Source organism: Poecilia mexicana, unplaced genomic scaffold (genome assembly GCF_051168715.1).
Source record: "Poecilia mexicana isolate PSO_F unplaced genomic scaffold, ASM5116871v1 scaffold_13, whole genome shotgun sequence".
Lineage (NCBI taxonomy): Eukaryota > Metazoa > Chordata > Actinopteri > Cyprinodontiformes > Poeciliidae > Poecilia > Poecilia mexicana.
In genome coordinates, this window is record NW_028263382.1 from 15,055,904 (window position 1) to 15,074,960 (window position 19,057).

Here is a 19,057-nt window from a genome sequence, read left to right on the forward strand (position 1 = left end):
AACAGACTGGCGACCTGTCCAGGGTGAACCCCGCCTCTCACCCAAAACGTTCGCTGGAGATAGGCACCAGCACCACTAGGGACAAGGGTGTTAGAAAATGGAGTTTTTTGCTAGCCTATTATTTCTGGGATAAAGGTCAAAAGGAAGGTGTGTGTGTGTGAAGGCATGAGAAAGAAAGGAAGAGAACTTGATCCCTTTAAATAGGAACTGTAACGTTTTACTGTCCTTCTCTGACTTTGAAGCTATTCTGTCACACATAACCCACTGACTTTGATCCCAATCATGAGCGTTTCCTTCCACTTTCACACCCAGACCCTCCACCCTCCACCCATTTCACTGTTAGCTAATTATCCTGTTCCCTTCACAAGGCCAGCAGATATTAAACAAAATGCTTTATATGCAATGCTAACTGAATAATGCTCACGAGTACGTTGTGAAAAAGATGGCTCGTAAAGGTTTTTAAGAGGTGAAATCCGGCTGGTTATTTAGTAAATTACTGATCTGGAGTCAGAGTAAGGGGCCGCAGTGCTGTGAGGACCACCACTGGTCCAGACAGGATGTGACAGGAATTTGTTAACGTTCATTGTAGCAGGGGTGAGACTAAAAACACTTATGAGGAGGTGCGACTGTTTCAGCGTGCATCATGCTGGGGAGCACACTTTGATTTAACAACTTAAAGCGTATTGATGTGTTAAAAAGCCAAAACACAGAAGTTTAAATCCTGAACTGTTTTTCAGATTAAACTTGGGGTTAGCAACTAAAATCCTTGAGAAATGCTACTTTCGGATGCATCCCTGTTCCAACAAATTGCCTCCTTAGAGTGTCAGCAGGTTTTGCAGATGGCGGGTTATTAAACCATTCATTTGATTGAGCTGTGGTGGAGGAGGGATGCGTCCAAACGCTGCGGGAACTCGAGGACTGAACCTGCTGACCCCTGGTCGAAACACTTGAGTCTACTCTACCTTGCAAAATGAACCTCACCAAACCCGCTGAACTTTATCCCATTTTATTGCGTTACAACCACAAATTTTAATGTGCTGTAATGGGATTTTCTGCGACCAACACAAAGTGATGCAACACTGTAAAAAGAAAGGGAAGGGATTCGTGATTTTTGAGTAATAATAATCTAATAAGTATGATGTGCATATACATTTAACCATATTTACTGTAGTGCTGGTAAATGATACCCCGTCCAACCAGCTGCCTTTAGTAGTCATTTAAGAGTCCAGGTCTGTAAAATGTAATCTGATTGTAAATCCATTTGTTCCGTGAAGGCCTTAGCGGTTTGTTAGAGAACATTACTAAAAAAAAAAAAAAAGCATCATAAAGACCGAGGAACACAGCAGGTAGGTCACTAAAAACATTGTGATTTAAAATTCAAAGCAGAGTTCGGTTAAACAACAATATCAGTTTTGTTCAATTCATCATCTGAAAATTGGAAGACAAAACTAGAAGTCATTGTAAGTCATCTAAGCTGACAGATCTGGGAGAGCAATGTTAAGAGAAGCAGCCAAGAGGCCAATGTTATCCCTGGAGGAGCTGCAGATAACTGCAGCTCAGGTGGCACAAGATTGACCAGGTTGTCATTTTTGGTGGAAAAGCATAGAAAGTCCACTTTGATGTTTGCCACAAGCCATGCTGAGGAAGAAGCAGTCGGGACAAAAATGTAGCTTTTTGGCCTGTACCGATGATGCTAAACCTGGCAGGAAACTAATTTCAGCTCAAGATAAACAAGTTTACAAGTGAAACAAGGTGCGAGATGCCTCGTTATGTGGGGTTGCTTTTGTTCAACTTGAGACTGAAGCGGAGTTTCACCTTTCAGCAGGACAACCTGAACATATTGACTGACAGAGCATGCAGAGGTTTCAAGCAAAAATTGCAAAAAGTAAAAAGAAAAAAAACCTTTTCAGATTTTTATTTTTAAACATTTTAAGACCCATCCTTCAAGTTCATTTTCCCAAGAGCGAACTAGTTTGTGTTGACTTATACCATAAATCCCAACAAAGCGCATCAAATTTTGTGCTTCTTATGTGACAAAATCGGAAAAGGTCTCAGAACTGCCACACAGATTTTGTGCATTGATTTAGTTTCACACTACATCAGCCAAAAGCATTTCAGCTACATTATTTTATTCAGCAAAATTCAAACAGTTAATTAAACATTGTTACAACGTAAAGAGGCTATGTGTCTCATAAGCTACAGCAATACACGAAATACCATTATTTATATTAATCAGAGGCATTGCCAGACCTCTCAGGTGCTAAAAAGAGCTTTTCTCCTCATCCAAACTCCATGTACACAGTTACACACAGAATAAGTGTGACCGCCTTCAACTGGTCCTTTTCTGTCCTTTGTTGGGTTCTAAGTGTTGAGAGGGGACGTTCTTTTATCCCCCAGGTGTGAAGAGAAGTCTTAAGAGAGTACTCAAAGCCAGGGTGTCAGGACTGAGGAAGGAAGGGGGAGAGTCCTTTCAGGAGGTCCCAAGCTCCAGCGGCCCACAAGAATTGGGGCCCTGCTGATAAGAAAAAGGAAAAACTCTACCCTTTAGTGCACTTATTAAGTTTTTTTTTGTGATTTCCAAAAGAACTATATGTGTGCTTATGGGTCAAATGTTGCTCCGTCTGCCTAAACTTGTAATTTATTTAGTGAATTTCTACACTTCCCAAAATGCAGAAGAAAGGATGTACAGTAGCTGCACCTCAATAAGAGCGAATAGATCCAGGTCCACAGAAGCTAGGTTTGGTCCCGTTAATAGAAATGGAAATCAGTGCGGGGCGATCATCTTAAGACTTTCAGTGCATGTCAGTTGGCAGTTCTTGAATTGGTTAAATAAGTCCAGAAATGCTTCCGCAGCAAATGGTGCTCATGTGTTGCAGGGTGGAGTTTTCTCTTTCTGAAGGAGGCGCAGTGGTGCTTCACATTAAAGAAATCCCACAATTCCTGTTTCCAGCAGATCCCAGCTGCAGCTACAGACCTTTCCTACCAAGGCCTCCACATACACTGAGGGTATGTAACGGTGGGCATGCTCAGGGCCTCCCCTCTCTCCGCTCCCTCCGTCGAGCTCTGGTTGTGCTCGCTGTCCGTCTCGTCCAGGTCTGAGCACAATTCATCAGTGGACGAGTTGGAAAGGGCCGGGGTCGGGCAGGGCCCCTCAGCGGTGCCGAGCCAAGTGCTGCCGTTGGTCCCTGGAGTGTCCGTGATCAGGTCCATCAGGACGTCCTGGAGGTGGTCCTCGTTCAGCGGCATGCACTCCAGCAGGTGGTTGAGGAGCTCGGCCGCCACCGTGGCGTCTATGCCCGGACAGTTGGACACAAACATGTGGACCTCGTGCATGCACTGGATGTAGCCGGCTGCGAACCTCTCGCTGGCTTCCCGGCTGAGTGCATCGGCCTCTGAGGGAGGAGAGTCGAAGGAAATGACATTACAGTACTGCTGCACAGCGGCTCTGCATGCAGTAAACTGATCAAGAAGAAAAAAAACATAAACTAGTTTCTGTCACATCAGTGCTACGGTATGAAATGTTTTTAATAAAATCCCAAACAAAGTGCCAGGCTGAACAGAATATTACTGCTGTCCCTCCTCCAGAAGATGCTGCACACTGCAGGTCGGCAGGCTGAAAATGGATGGCTGCAGTTTTCCCTAACAGCAAGATTAAACATGGATCCAATCACATAAAAGTTCTAATAGTAATGTAGGAAAATAACAAAGTAGTGTCACTCTTCCAAAGAGCAAAACAGCTGAAGGGACAACATACAGTGGAAAAACAATTTTAAAACTCAGAATGTATTCTATGTTTTTCTTTATGTCTTTGAATCAAAAGTAAAACAATAATAAATAAAATGTCACAGCAACTATTTGAAAGACGAACTGGTCAGGGTTTCTGATCCCCAGTTTTATTTTAGGTCTGATTAAAACATATAAGTAAAAATCTGCTGCAGGAAGCTGGAAAAGAAGTAGTGCAGTAGTTTGGAATCCTCCAAAAATGTTCTTTGGTTATGATTTCACTTAAAAAAAAAAAACAAACAAACTGTTTTTCCCATATTTTACTTGGTAATCACGATTTAAAGCAGTTAAATTATGTTAAGCATTTTCTTTTACTCTTTTAAACAGATGTAGAAACTATGAAATACTCTCATGTCTGAACTGAACTAAAGAACTAAGATATAAACGCTAAAGCTGAAGTTTCTCTAGCTGATAATAAATTATATTATTTTAATCATGATACTATTTATGATAAAATATCTCCCAATAAAACTATCATGTCAATTCAAAATATTTGCCAACATGGACCAATAATGAAGACATTTTCAATGGTATGTGAATACAAAATGATCAATACATGTTATCACAACTGAAACGAATCAGTTTATTCAGAAAAAAAATCTGTTTTTTTCAGCATCACAGAAGTATAAAAGTTGTGTCATTCTGTAACTCTCAATCTGCTAAAAGGTGAATAATTTTGGTTCTGACCTTGAGTCCGGTTCTTGAGAACATCCTCCACCTTCTTCACTGTCATCTCCAGAACCTCTGCGTTCTCCATTTTGGAATGGAGCTACGGAAAAGGAAAGTAAAAGTCAGATCAGCTCCATGAAATAAACCGGCCTGCAGTAAGATACTGCGGTCCAGCGTGTGCGCCGCATACTCACGTCTGTATCCGCCAGCAGCGTCCGAAGCTCCTGCAGACTTTCGTTGATGCGAGCTCGTCTCTTCTTCTCCACCAAAGGTTTCCTGACCTAAAGGATTCCAGAAAGAAAACGAGCATTTATCTTCACTTGGAATATAAATGCGATTAACTTAGAAACGTAGTAAAACATCCCCTTGTCTCTGCACGCAGCGTGACAAGTGCGCCACACCATCATTGCCGCACCTTTCTGTCCGCTTTCTGAATCCCGTAGCAGGACTCGTCCTCCTCCATGTAAAGTCCGGCGGTGCCGGGCCGGGCAGCGGGGGCCATGTTGGTCGGAACGCCGCGTCTGTGGCTTCTTCCACTGCAGCTTTTCGCCTTCTGTGTCGTCCGTGAAAGGGGGGCAGCTGGCAAACAGAACCGGTTACAGGCAGACGGAGGAGGGGAGAAAGGCAGGCGAGGCGCCCTGTGTTTATTGTACCACCCCTGTGTGTCGTGCTGCCGGCGCTGACTGGCTGTTGTTGGTATTTATAGGGGCTCATTAACATGTGAATAGAGGCTGGAGCTGCAGGCACTGAGGGCCAACAGAGCGCACACGGCCGGAGCCAATCAGCGATCAGCTCCTTTGTCTGTGGTCAACCCCGGTGAGCGCCCCGAGAAGATGGACCGGCTTTAATCACACAATATGTTGGGTTAGGGGAACGGCCGCGCAGTTATTCCCCCGTAATGAGCAGCTGGCGCTTTAAATCCGCTGCATAAAATAAAGCATGCTTTAAGTCATTTACTGTTTGTAGAGGTGGGTGACAACTAGTTACATTTACTCCGTGATGTTTACTTGAGTTGAAAATTTTAGAAGTATTTTTTTTCTTTACTACACCTTACTTTTTACTTTTATTTGAGTATTACTATCTTTTTATTATTTATCAATATTTTAATTAGTGCTTTTATATGGACCAACTTCTGTCTTACAGTTGTTACTGATAATGATATTGATGATGATTAAGTATTGCTACTCTTAAGTAAAATTTCGACCTATTAAGAGTAACTGCAATGCACAAGAAAAGTGAGACTTGTTTGTAATCAGATTTGTTAAAGTTAGTTTCTACCTGCTGACTGGGTTTGATTAGGCAAAGTGAACACTATTGTCACTGGAAGTACTGTAAATACTGTGGTATTTCATGTTTCTAGTTTGATTTTAAACACATTTCAGTTGGAAAAGAGTTTTTGTTTTTGCCTAAATTTACTATTTTGTTTTCATGTTAATTATTTGTAAGATTTTATTTTCCTTTTTAGTTCAAAATCACATTACTTGAGTAGCTTTTTTTTTTTTTTTAATTAAATACCTTTTTTTTTTTTACTCTTAATTGAGTAATATCTTGGATGACTACTACTTTTACTTGAGGTAAAAGTATGGAAGTAGTGCTACTCTTACTTGAGTACAATTTGTGGGCACTCTACCCACCTCTGACTGTTAGTAATATTCTGAATGTTCAATAGTTTTTAATGCAACTCTATTGGACTGACGGTGTTCAACGTTTTTCCATTTCCCCCTTCAAATTTCAATGTATTTAATTGGGATTTTGTGTGCATAAGTTTCGCTGCCCTCCCGCCTCTCTTTGCGCTGGGAGTTGTTGCCTGAGCCTCAGCAGATCCACCCGGCTGTTTGGCGGATGTAACGTGATGCCTTCAGTTGGCAGCTGCTGCTGGCGGCCCCTCGGCCAGAACTGAATCAGCCGGGGGAATTAAGGGCCCTTCTCCAAAAAGAAAGCGACAGGTGTTGGCCTGCGCCTCGTTTGTTCTCTCTGTTGTTTGGTGTCTTCGTATTTGAGCGTAGCGGCTTTCTCACGTAGTCTCCCCCCGCTGCGTGAGAGATGATTTTTATTGATAACCTGCTCCACTGACCGCGACTCAGTGTCTCTGAGTGCAGTGGCAACTATGAAGATGTCCTGCTAAAATTAAGCACCATGCACCCTGCAGATTATTTATAGCATATTATTGTTTTCTTTTTTGGTAAAAAGTGTGCGGTACTACGTCTGGATAGTCCTTACGCACAGTGTCTATTTGTTTCTGTCCAACGAGGCCCCTCACCCCTCTGCCCTCCTTATTATACATGTTCTGTACACACCATTATCATGCTAATCGTCCCCATAATGGAGGAGAGCCGTCTGTTTGGAGAAAAAAAAAGACAGCAAGCAATTGTGAACCCATGCAGGTAAATGAATTGATTCGTTTTCCAGGTGCGGTTTTTTTTGTTTTTGTTTTTACACGCACAGTATTTGTCCAATTTGCGCGCAAAATGTCTGGAAACAACTGAAGGAAGCGCTGCAGACTTTTGAAGTGGAGTTTTGTGTTTTTGGCACCTCGCCACCTTCACATTACTGTTCCCGGGCTGTAATGGTGCGCGCAGAGGGGAGAGAGAGCAGCTGTCTCGGCTTGCTTTTGTTGTGGAGCTGCGCTGAGGGACCAGACGTCCCCCTCTCTGTTTTTCTCCCTCTTATTTTGGACCATCCACCTGACTGCATGCCTTAGGCGATCATAACAACAACAGCAAGAGTAAAATAATCTAAGAACTCACAGATTACAAACATAATTGCTTTCACATCGCCTTTTTCCAAACTGAGAAATCCTCGCAGAAAACAATCAATAGCAAATCATCTGATAACTTTATTCTAAAGTGCAAATAAAATCCAATTACGACTTGCAGCGGCTCATTGTCCAACTCTTTTGTGAAGATATGCTGTCGGCTATAAAGCTATAAATTTGAGAAGAAAGCAGAAGTGTCATGCTTTTAATTAAAAATGTTATTTATAGCAGAAAGGAATGACCATGGAATAGGAAAACATCAACAATCCACGAAATATTTCAAGCAGCAACTTGGAGAGTCGTCATTTATCTGATCGTTTACACTGTAATAAATGCATCACATCTTATGCATTAAAAATAAACAAGTTTAGGGTATTTTGCTAACCGAGGACAAATATAGATTTACCAGAACCGGGCTCGGTTTTGGGTTTAACACAACATATTAAGTTAAATATTCAATTGAAAATATGAATTTGAGTAATTAAGGTCTACATTAAGACAAGAAGGTTGAAAAATGACTTTAAATGGGGCCTATTTATATGGACTTCATCACCAGTTTTTTGTCAATGGTAAACATTTCACTTACTTGTGCAAACTACATAAAAGGTAAAAGTTTAAATTTAGATTTAGATTTAGCATTAGTACAACCCTCTGACATTAACATCATCATTTTAACACCAAAGGGATGCAGGAAAAGTACATTTCTGTTTTCCAAGAAACAGTGTGTCTGTTTGCACCCTGTAAGGACACATGTTGGATCTCAGGGTAGAGTGTCTTTCTGCTCCATTACCTTAACGTAGCAGCAGAAAAATTGCTTGTTTGATGCCAACTCTTGGTAATGTATTTATGTTTTTCTAGTTGGAAACAGTGACCCAAAGAGGAAAAAAGAAATGTAAATGGATTGGAGTCACTATAATCAATTTGTGTCAGTGGTCTTGACTTTTAAAATTATGTCAAACAACTAATGGCTGCACTTTAAAATAAAATAATGCATCTTTATTTTAGGTTTAAACTAATGTATCATTAATAATCAGCAAAGACGACTTTCTGCAATGTCCTTTTGCAAAAGTCTTATTGTCAACACACATCGTTCAAGAACAACTGTAGATAAATGAAGTAGTCGATTAAGCTTTTAATGAGTAGGTAAGACTTTATTATCATTAATATTAATGCTTAGGTTAAATAGTAAAGAAATGAGGTCAGAAATCTATGCAACACCAAACAAAAGGTCAAAGAAGCAAAATCCTGCCATATATTAAGAAATAAATAGATGTTAATACAATAAATAAAGGAAATATTAATAAGAGCCTTCTATAATGCAGGCTACAAGAAATCCACTTCTTTAGGGAAGTACTGAGAAAAGGTCTGAGTCATCATAGCACACCTAAAAGCACTGGAACAAAACCGCCCCACTTCTTTGTCTTCTGAATATCTATAAGATACATAACAGAGGATGGTCTAACAAAACGGACAATTAAGATCGTCGATCCACCAGTTCACCACGGCCTCCACATCTCCAGCATCCCCAGGTGTGAGCTGTGGAGTCCTGGCCTCTCCTGAAGCTCAGCGACCCGACCGGGTGGATCTTCTTTCTGGTGTCGCCTCCCAGTCGGGGCGTCCCTGCTACTGGGTGAGGGAGGGAAACCTTGGCTGGTCCAAAGTGGCACGTCCTGCCTCTGTGTGGGGCGGCTCAGCTCTCGGTTGGATCTGGGAAGGGACTTGAGAAGGTGGTTGAGGAGCCGGGAGCCGAGGGTCTTGTCCATCCAGTTGCAGGTGAGGAGCATGTTGTGGACCTCATGCATGCACTGGATGTAGCCTGTGCTGTATCTCTGCTGGGCCTCCAGGCCCGACGTTGGGTCTGGATGAGAAAGAGAGAGAAAAACAGAAGGAGTTAGTGCTGCAATGAGCATCCAGTGTCGCATTTATATAAAGCCCCAATATGCTTGTCTGAATAAAAAAAATATATTTTTTATAAAAAAATGTTTTTCATATTATGCACACAACAGTAGTATCTTCCTCAATCCCCTGTTGTATCGAATCCTGCCCTCTGGTGGAGGATCCATGTATTACACCTCACAAGTAACATCTCTATTCATCAAATATTTTTATAACTTTACTTTTTGTAGCATTTAGATCTAGACAACAAGACAGTAAAATGTGGAAGATTGCAGAAAATAACAGAAGAAACACAAGAACTGCAGTTGTGTGTTGTTAAAGTTTGGAACTGATTGGGAACAAAACTCAAGCAATGTACCAATATTCATCAATTTACAACAAGATAAAGAAATATTTGGTCACAGTAATGGCTGCTAACAGGGGGTCTGATTGGCTCAATTATGTATATTTGTATGTTACGACTATGATAACTATATATTGCATATGATGATTTATTTTTTTACATTGCTATTGATGTAGAAATGCTCATAAGACAGAAATAGGAAGCAGTAAATGGCAGCAAACACATAATTTATTTATTATTAATAAGATAAATAATATTAATAAGATAAATAATTCATTGTTTATCTTATTAATAGCTAAGTTAACATATAAAGCTATGCTAACATATTTTTATTAATTTTTTTCTTGCTTGGGGCTTTAAGCGGCCATAAGTAATGCGCCTATGCTGCCCTCTGCTGCCTAATAGCAGTAGTGTGGCTGTAGCTCAGATTGCTTTTGTTTGGAGATTTTTCTAAGTTATTATAAGCGAACACAGTGGAACATTTTTACAGAAAATATAGTAAAATATAATGTTTTTTTTTTTAACAATAAAACAATAAACGTGAAACCACACGTGTCAAAAACAAGCCTAAACTTCCTCACCATTCAGTGTATTATTCTGGATGTTCTGTAAATGTTTCACCGTCATCTCCAGGATGTCTGCCTTTTCCAGTTTGGATTGCTGTGGAGAAGAAAGACGCGCTAAAATAATAAAAAAAACAACTCTGCTTAAAGAGCAGATGGGAGACACGTGTTTGCGCTCACATCTAGCCTAAAGGCTCCGATCACAGTTTCTTTCAGCTGATCCAGACAGTTGTTTATCCTCTCCCGTCGTTTCCTCTCTATGAGCGGCTTCCTCAGCTGCAACAACAACATTTCATGAAGCCAAGCAGCACACCAATGAGTATAAAAACACGATACTACGTTAAACGGAGCGATACCTTTCTCTCCTCCTTGGCTCTGGGGGGTTTCTCCGCGTTGTGCGCCGCAGAAGATGCAGTCATGTTTAACCCGGTGTGCTTCTGTCCCTTCTGAGTCTCAGCGCGTCTCTAGGGTCCTCGGCGCGCCACGACCCTCTTATTTATAGGCCGCGATTAGCATGTGAATAACCCAACTCTTTGCCTGCAGGATTTTCCCACACACGGGGTCCCCATCAGTCAAGTCTGACAGGTCACTGGCTTCATTCAGTGACCGGCAGAGCCCAGAAAAAAAAAAAAAAAGTCTCACCAGCAACAGATGTCCAGCCTGAAACCAAGCACGACCTTCCCCCCACACAACAGCAGAAAAAACCCTGAGTTTCCCTTTTCTCCCTGTGTTGAACAAGAAGGTGCAATTACCTTGTTTCACCCTGGGGAGCCCGGGGCCCATTCTCACAGTGAGAGCAACATTAGACTGCTCTGTCTGAGGAAAGGCCAAAACCTTCTTCCACAAGGCTCACTGCCACACAAGAGAGAGACAAATCACCTACAAATGGACTGAAATGGTGAGATTTTCTAACAATATAGCCTCAAACTCCGTTTTTTTTTTACTGTTTCAATTTACAGTGATGTGCACATTTTTAATTTAGCCCCTTTTTAATTTGATGTTCCTAAATAAAATCCAGTGAAACCAATTTACTATAAGTCTGATGACCAGAGACCATCAATGTTTAATTTAATCTAAGTCTAAATCATTTTATTTATATATTTATTTTACTCTTTATCAACAATTTACAACAAATTTACTAAGAAAAAAAAAAGTTATTCCAGTTCAGTCACTTGTTGCCCTTGTTCCCTTTTCCCAAACAGTGTTAAGTTCATTATTCAAATCAGTTTTGAAAAGTTTTCTAAGTTCAGATGAGACATAAACTACCTTCATCAAAAACACTGAACATACCGTTGCCATGGTGAGACCTGACGGTGGCAGCATCACACTGTGTGGATATCTTCAGTTTGCAGAGTCAGAGTAAATGCTCATAATAGATGTCAAGATGAACATAAAAATACTGGAAGAAATCCTGCTGCAGTCTGGAGATGTTGGTGAAGGGTAACGTCTGAGTAGGACATCTACTCTAACCATAGATCAAGATTTGCTTATGTGTTAAAATGGCCTAATCAAAGTCCAGACTTAAATATCAGAATTTCTGGCATTCTTGAGAATCGGTAAGAAGCCTTCGTCCAAGCTGATAGACAAACACTTTAATAAAAACTTAAAGTAAGAACTCATGGGAGTGAAAACAAACGTCTCATACTTTTTAGAGTTTTATTTGTACAAAACATTTGAAACAACATTTTCCTTTACAGTTATGGCAACTTTGTGTTGGTCTATAATTCCACATAAATACACTGATGATAATTGGTGTAGTGTGTCACGATCTCTTTGAAATCCACCTTGATCCACAGTTGGAAGAATAAGGGGCGTCTTCACTTCTTGCTTTGATCATATTCTGAGCTTAAAAACATTTCCGGGTAACATTTGCTGCTAGCAGATGTCAAACCGGCCAGATGTCCTCTCCCCTCGTCTCACTCACCCCTTCACCCCACCTCAAAGCTGGGGCCCCCTGTATCAGAGCCACGCGACTGCCAGGCGAATGCCGGGTCGTGGGAAACCGGGCCGGACAAAAGCGTGCATTCATCTGAACCTAATCAGCATGAAGAAAGTAATAACCTTCAGAGTGTGTGGACAGTCCAGCAGGAGGAGGAGGCTGAGGGTCTGACAAGTGACCAGTTAGGACAGAGTCCTTAGGAAGTGTTGTGGCCACAAATCCATCCATCATCTTCCAAACATTTATAGGATCATAATTTAAATAAATAGCATAATTTTGAGCATATTCTTTGAAATGACCTTCTTATCTTCATAACAAATGATCAAAGGTATGTTCAGTCTTAGGTCAGTAACTGCTGACAATGAGCTACCATAGCTGTGGATATGCTACAAAGCTCTCCACTGTGATGTCATCAGGTGACTCTGATCCCAGCCAAGCACTAAATAGATGCTTAAAGTAAATCAATGCATGAATGTGGCAAAACTTTCTTCAGCTGAACAGAAACAAAACTAAAGGGGGAGCAGCCAAAGTCCAGCACATAGATCAGTTATTACAGCTAGCAACAGCTAATGAGGCCCAAACAGATGTAAAACTCAGACCTGAACTTTCAAAGACACATAAAAAGTCAGTCTTTTATCACCTGAAGAACATTAAGATTAAAGGATAAATATTCCAGCAAAATCCAGCATGCATTTATATTTAGTTGCATTGATTTGTGTAACAGTGTCTTCACACAGGTTGCCTTAGAAAGTCAGACAGCTGCAGCTGATTCAGAGCGCTGCTGCCTCTTCTGTCTCCATGCCAATTTGTTGCCTTGGTGTTCACTCCCTCCCACCATCCAGTTCATGTTGGTCCACCAGCATCGGGTTTTTTTGTGTGTTTTTTTTTGGAGTTTGAATTTTTTATTTTGATAAAAAAATCTGGCACACAACTTAATCACAACTTCATATGACACCTGGTCGTTTAGGCCCCTCCCACATGCAGTGAGAGCATGGGAGGGGTGACCAATGATTCCTCTGTGGACTGAAAGTTGGCCAGCAGGCGGGTTTTCAGGATGGATGGTGGACAGATGGATAGCCTTCTTCCTGAATTTGGTTCCTTTTAACAGCCAACCCATGACAGAGATGCCAAAAAATGCAACACAAGGTAATAACAACCAACCAAACCTGGCTTTTTAAGGCAGAATTCATACAAACATCAATTCAACAAACTTTACAGAAAGATCAGAATGCAAAATCAAAGATCAGGAGAAATTAAATTATTTTGAAGTTGTAACATGAGATACTGTTAGACCACCACTGCTTATGATCTCCTGACTGAATGTCAGTCAGGAGAATTATCTTTAAGCAAATCAAAAACTGCTCTGCCATCTTTTTCAGAGAAGAAAGTTTTTCTCCGTCTCACGTTTTTACTAGGGATGCACCAATTTATCGGCCATCCAATTTATTAGTGCCGATGTCCCTAATCTTGGGAAATGGGTGATCGGCCGATTTTTACATCTAAAGCCGATCTTAGTTACCGATTTTATCAACCTCGGCAAAGACATTTAAATCAACTGTTATCTTCTTCTGCTCTGCTGTGAGAGAGCTATGACCAGCAGACCGTCCCACCAGATCAGGTCTATATGTTTGCAGTTAACAACAGTCATCTCACTGTTGGCAACTCATCAACTTTCTTGCTACATTTAGCAACATTTTAGATAAAAAAAAAATTGGTATCGGCCAAAATCAGAATTGGCAGGTCAGGAGTTTTAAGAGATCTGTGATCATTAATCTGTGATCGGCCAGAAATCTGCAATCAGTGCACCTCTAGTTGTTACCCTTTGTTTTTTTGTCTCCTTTCTTTTCCAAGTGAAACGTCTTTCCATCAGAATGGTTGATCCATTTCAGTTTGACGTCTTCAAGGCCATAGCCCTTCAGTTTGAGGTTCAGCTGGAAGAAATAAGAGGACAGGATTTAAAGTCTCCTCAACCCCAAACGTCCAAAAAGAACAGCCATCTGTTCATCTCAAACGTCACATTTATTTTTAAAATAGGATGATACATATCAGCTGCACAGATTATATAAAATAAAAGACATGAAAGTTTTGTACTGCTTGTAAGTGAATAATTACACAACAAAACATAACCTCTGGAAATCAGAACTTCCCCTTATTTACCTGCTGCAAGACGGCATCCTGCGATTTTTCCAGGTCCAACGAGGAATCTGATTTGGACAACATAATCTTTACCACCCTCATCTTCTTAGGAGGTCCTAAAGGATTAATAAAAAATAATCATGAAGACGTCTATAAAGACATTTACAGGTGAGAGAAAGTTTTGAGTTTTGGCACCAGTGGTTAGATTCTTTTTTTGTAATTAATTAGGTTGGAGAATAATTAATTTATCCTCAAATTTTTCTAATTTTGAACAAAGCTGGAGGCCGATGGTAAGTTGAAACTTATTTTACAAAGTAAGCATAAATCTACAGTATGGAACAAAAGGAACAGACCAGGAAACAGGAGGCAAAGTAAGAATCTTTAGAAAAGCCTTGTGAATTACTGTGCATGTCTGACTACAACAGAGTTCATAGCCGGTTGCACACAGTGTATGTTTGACTCACCATTACAGATGAAAGGATATGTGCTGGAACAGAGTCTTATATTCCACATACTCTTTGTTGTAGTCACACAGGAGCTCTGGACATTTATTGATTGACTCGTATTGAAGTTACGGAATGAAGTCATCTTCATGCGCTGACCGTCTGACCACCTCCAAGACTCTCTGTACAAGCCAATCCATGCGTAGTTATCCACAAGCACATTGATTTCGTGGTTCTCGGATGTGTTCCTCACACTGGCCAGATCTATGTAGTTTTCCCTGCAGTAAAGTTGAGCTTTTTCCCAAGACATCGGCGTCGTCACATAGATGTATTTTGGAGCTGAGCCTATATAAAACAAACAAAAGATATTTTATGAGTAATATGTCAGGTGCTCATAAATTTACTGAAATACAAATGCAAAAGGTTTAATGCTAAAGCAGAAACTAGAAACAAGAGACTAATATGAAATATGGCACATATTAAGACTGCTCTTATGGCCCATAAGAGACCATCACATATACATACATATATATATATTACAAGTGGCTTCTCCGGATTAAACACAAATCAGACTATAACACACTCTTTAAGTGCAAAAGTCTCCAGTTAATTAATATTTTTTGGGAAGAGGGGGGTGTTTTTATGCTGCAATCACTTTTTTGAAACCCCACTAAAGATTTTCAATAGAGTTCAAGTCAGACAACTGTGGTGATATCTTTCTGAGTTTCTTTGAGCATCAAGTCTTGCTGAACTTTGAGATATACTCGGGGTCAAACTTGAACTTTCTCAAAAACAGGGAAACACTTTTTGCCCAGAATTTCCTGATAATTGAGTGAATCCATCTATCCGCCCACACTCTGCATGTTTCCTGTGCCACAGGAAGCAAAGTAACCCCAGAGTGTCTCTGATCCACTTCACTGTACTGAGGCGTTTCTGTAGCACCAGTGTCCTTTATTCACTAAAATTATGCAGGACATGAATATAGAGGGAGGAGAGGAGAAGTCGTGCAGCAGAGATCTCAGGGTTGGAAATCGAACCCTGGATGGTTGCATCAAGGACTAAAATCCTCTATAGGGGGCGCCATCTCCACCTCTACCACATGTGCCTCCCCAGCTTTACTTTATTCTTCCTGCTCCAGACATACTGACTGATCCAAAGGCCCCAAAAGATCCAGTTTTGATTCATCGTGTCTCAGACAACAAAATCCATCAACATATCTGACTTGTTTATATAACTGTGAACACTTTAGAGTGGACTCTAGTATTTTTAGATCAGTAGTGATGTAATCCGTTCAGGGTGTAACATGATATTCACTGAAACTTAAGGTTTTAATTTGGATGTAAAAAAAGCTCCATGCAACATTAGTGTCATTTAAACATTAATGCTCTTTTGTTTAATCTATTTATTTCAAACCTAATTTGCAGTAAGAGTTGAAAACAACATTGAAACAGAGCCGCTATTGTTCTCTTACCGCTGTAGCAGACAAACGGTCTATCATAAGTGCACCAGTAGTCAGACCATGCAGCTAGTCGTTGTATATCAGCACACAGAAAATGATCGTCAGCATTGTTTGGTTCCCCTGAGTTCCACAGTCTTAAATCAGCCTGTCCTTTTTCATAAAATCCATCCTTTTCCAGAGACCACTTCCAGTTATTAACGTCACCATACAACCCAATCCAGAATTCATCAGTTTCGTCTTTGAGTATGTTCTTCACCCGGGCCATGTCTTCAGTGCTGCTGATGGTGACCAGGTCTGTGTATTTTTCCCTGCAGTACCTCTGGGCTTCAGTCCAGCTCTTTCTTTCATTTACAACATGATACACTTGTGGAAAACATGGAGGGAGGACACACAACCCTGAAACAATAAACACAAGTTTCATCAAATGATAGCACTCAAAATAGACACCCTACTTTGAAGATCAGGCTTTAAACTTTCCTTACAGGCTGCCTTAGGTTATTCTGGGCTGTTGCTGTAGTTGTGCTGATATAGGTTTAGGCTGCTGGAGGACCTCATTTTCTTCTTCTACTACTCTCCAATTTGCTTTACTTGTTATTTCAACTGTAACATTTTGTTTTCTCTCAGAAACTACACCTGGTTTAGCTTTTTGACATTTCTAAATGTTGAAAACATGAAACAGTGGTGAGCAAAAAGGCAAAAAAGAAGAAATTTAGGGGTAAATAACGCTTCACAGATCTAGGAATGAATCTTTCTTTTATTGATAATAGGAAACTCATGAATCTTCTCTTGCTGTCTAGAGCTTGCTATTGCTTTTTTCCATAGCCTTTAGAGCACAATTATGGGAAACAGTTAGTGTTTCTTTTTACTTTTATTTTATTTTATTTTTGTTTAGATTTCCACATTGTTGTCATGCACAGGAAAACGTTCTGGTAAAAATTAGATCCGTATACAGGACATTACTCATGGCGGACCTCAGTCTCGCTTCGTATGCAAATGAGATGTTGGCAGAAACTATAAATTGAGCTGAAAGTAGTTCTGTGGAAAATGATGTGAATTTGCATTTCTTTGCACATTTGACAGCACGAACTGATCCATATCCTATTATTCACAAGAATTTTGCAAGTAGTATTTTGTTTTACTTAAATAAAGAAGTAAAAAGCTTCCTGTGATAAAAGTGTAGTGTAGGCATTGAGATGCGATGTCCTGCAACTTCAAGATGTATCTCTTCTTCAGCACATCTGAGTCGCATAATCAGACTGTAGATTATTTTGGAGAACTTGGCTGCATAATTCAGCCATTTGATTCAGGTGTGCTGGACCAGGGACACATCTAAAAGTAACAGGACACCGGCCCTCCAGGCTTGAACTTAAAGATCCCTGCTAATTACTCAGAATGCAAAAATAATGAACTCCACACAAATAAAAATGATTTTCTGCACATCACCTTATAAAGTGAGAATTTTTAATCAGTTGTGTCTAAGAGTGTGTTATCCAGCTGTCTATTTAAAAAGAAAGCAGCAAAACATTTTACATATTACTACGTCACAGGAAGATATTGCAAATTTAATGTTTATCTAAGAATAAAAATTCAAACAAAATCCACAAAGCTGTTACACTTACCGAGGAGAAGTGTGTATCTAATAGCGTTTCCATCCATAATGCATACAGAAGTTAACTGTGAGGACCTGAGAGTAAAATGAAGAATGGAGAAAACACTCAAAACCTAACAATAAAAGTTTATGTTTTTTCACCTTTGAAAGAAAATGTGGGACAATTATTCTTATCTTCTACTGTAACCGTAAGAAAAGTGATTACATTTTTATTAATGTAGAACTTTTTACATATAAAACAAGATGTTTCTCAAAAAACATGAATATTAGAACATGACAAAAAGCAGAATATTTTATGCAGATAATTACAAATACATTAATATTAAAAGAGTATGAAAAGTATGTCAACTTTAATTCTGGCATGTTTGCACATTTTAAATCTGTCAAAAATTACTGTATTGAAACTTGACAGTTACAGCAATTTAAACTAAATGATGCCTTACCTGTTTCTCACTGGAGTTTTTCCCACGTACACAGCAGCTCGAGTCAAATGTTGGAGTGAATATGAAAGAATGTGCAGCGAAAAGAGCTTCCTTTCTTTCTGCTTGCAGAGATATGTATTTATGACACTATTATGCAAAGGTTGGATTAAGACTGCACCATATGCAGAAATTACAGAATTTGCATTACTCAGTTTGAAGTACACAAATGTAGTTCTGTGAAAAGATTAGCCAATCAAATTTTTTATGAGAATTCCACAAAACTTGTTTACAAGTTTTTATGGTTTTCAGTTTTTTTCTCTCCACAAAATAACAGTCTGAAAACTGTGTTGTACATTTTGTAATATCCCTTAAAAAAATCAAGTGCAAACAACTGCCATTGGAAGCCATGTAGTAAGTAAATGGAGTCCTCTCAAGCATAATTTAATTTCAGTATAAATGCAAATGGTTTATAAAGGCCAATAGACATTTGTTAGAGACATTAGTGAACAATGAGCATCATGGTGACTTAGCGACACTGCGGGGATAAGGTTATAGAGAATTAAAGCAGCTGTAGGTTATAAAACATTGTCCCAACCTTTAAGAATGTCACCAAACTCTATTTAAAGGGGTGGAATTATGCAAAATCATTTTTTTGAGCTTTACATCATTTAATTATGTTATTCCCTTATCAAAACATGTTGCTTTGATTCTTTTAAAAAATTATTTAATCTTCCATAGCAACCATTTGGGGTCAATCCAGACACTAAATCTTATTGGAAATTTTTTTTACTTTGAATGTAGTGGAAGCACCATAGTAATTTGTGGCAACCAGTCTTCATCAATCATTGAAATCTTCCAAAAATACATTGAAATATGTGGTTGTAACATAACAAAAGGTAAAAAAGTTCAGGGAGTTTGAATGTTTGACACAATGTTGAGTTGTCTGGCAGTAATACATCTGCAATTTAATAACCCTTGTATAATTACATGAAATAATTCACAAATATCCACATTAGTTCTTTAATTGAACAGGATATAGA

The 19,057-nt window shown here is 39.6% G+C and overlaps 3 protein-coding genes across 3 annotated transcripts; all 3 read right to left on the bottom strand.

Moving 5' to 3' along the window:
* Positions 1–2,112: 2,112 nt before the first annotated feature.
* Positions 2,113–5,359, bottom strand: her13 (hairy-related 13). Its single transcript, XM_014980841.2, has 4 exons — positions 4,868–5,359; positions 4,647–4,733; positions 4,471–4,552; positions 2,113–3,392 (listed from the first exon to the last, which is right to left on the bottom strand). Exons 1-4 carry the CDS (start codon positions 4,952–4,954, stop codon positions 2,980–2,982), a joined length of 669 nt encoding a protein of 222 aa, XP_014836327.2. The 5' UTR covers positions 4,955–5,359; the 3' UTR covers positions 2,113–2,979.
* A 2,978-nt stretch (positions 5,360–8,337) lies between these two features.
* On the bottom strand, positions 8,338–10,852 carry her8.2 (hairy-related 8.2). Its single transcript, XM_014980839.2, has 4 exons — positions 10,366–10,852; positions 10,190–10,285; positions 10,028–10,106; positions 8,338–9,065 (listed from the first exon to the last, which is right to left on the bottom strand). The coding sequence occupies exons 1-4, from the start codon at positions 10,426–10,428 to the stop codon at positions 8,704–8,706; spliced, it is 600 nt and encodes a 199-aa protein (XP_014836325.1). The 5' UTR covers positions 10,429–10,852; the 3' UTR covers positions 8,338–8,703.
* Positions 10,853–11,651: 799 nt separating this feature from the next.
* LOC106914206 (snaclec purpureotin subunit beta-like) lies at positions 11,652–14,865 on the bottom strand. The gene is made up of 3 exons (XM_014980838.2): positions 14,549–14,865; positions 14,106–14,200; positions 11,652–13,879 (listed from the first exon to the last, which is right to left on the bottom strand). The coding sequence occupies exons 1-3, from the start codon at positions 14,835–14,837 to the stop codon at positions 13,757–13,759; spliced, it is 507 nt and encodes a 168-aa protein (XP_014836324.2). The 5' UTR covers positions 14,838–14,865; the 3' UTR covers positions 11,652–13,756.
* Positions 14,866–19,057: the final 4,192 nt, after the last annotated feature.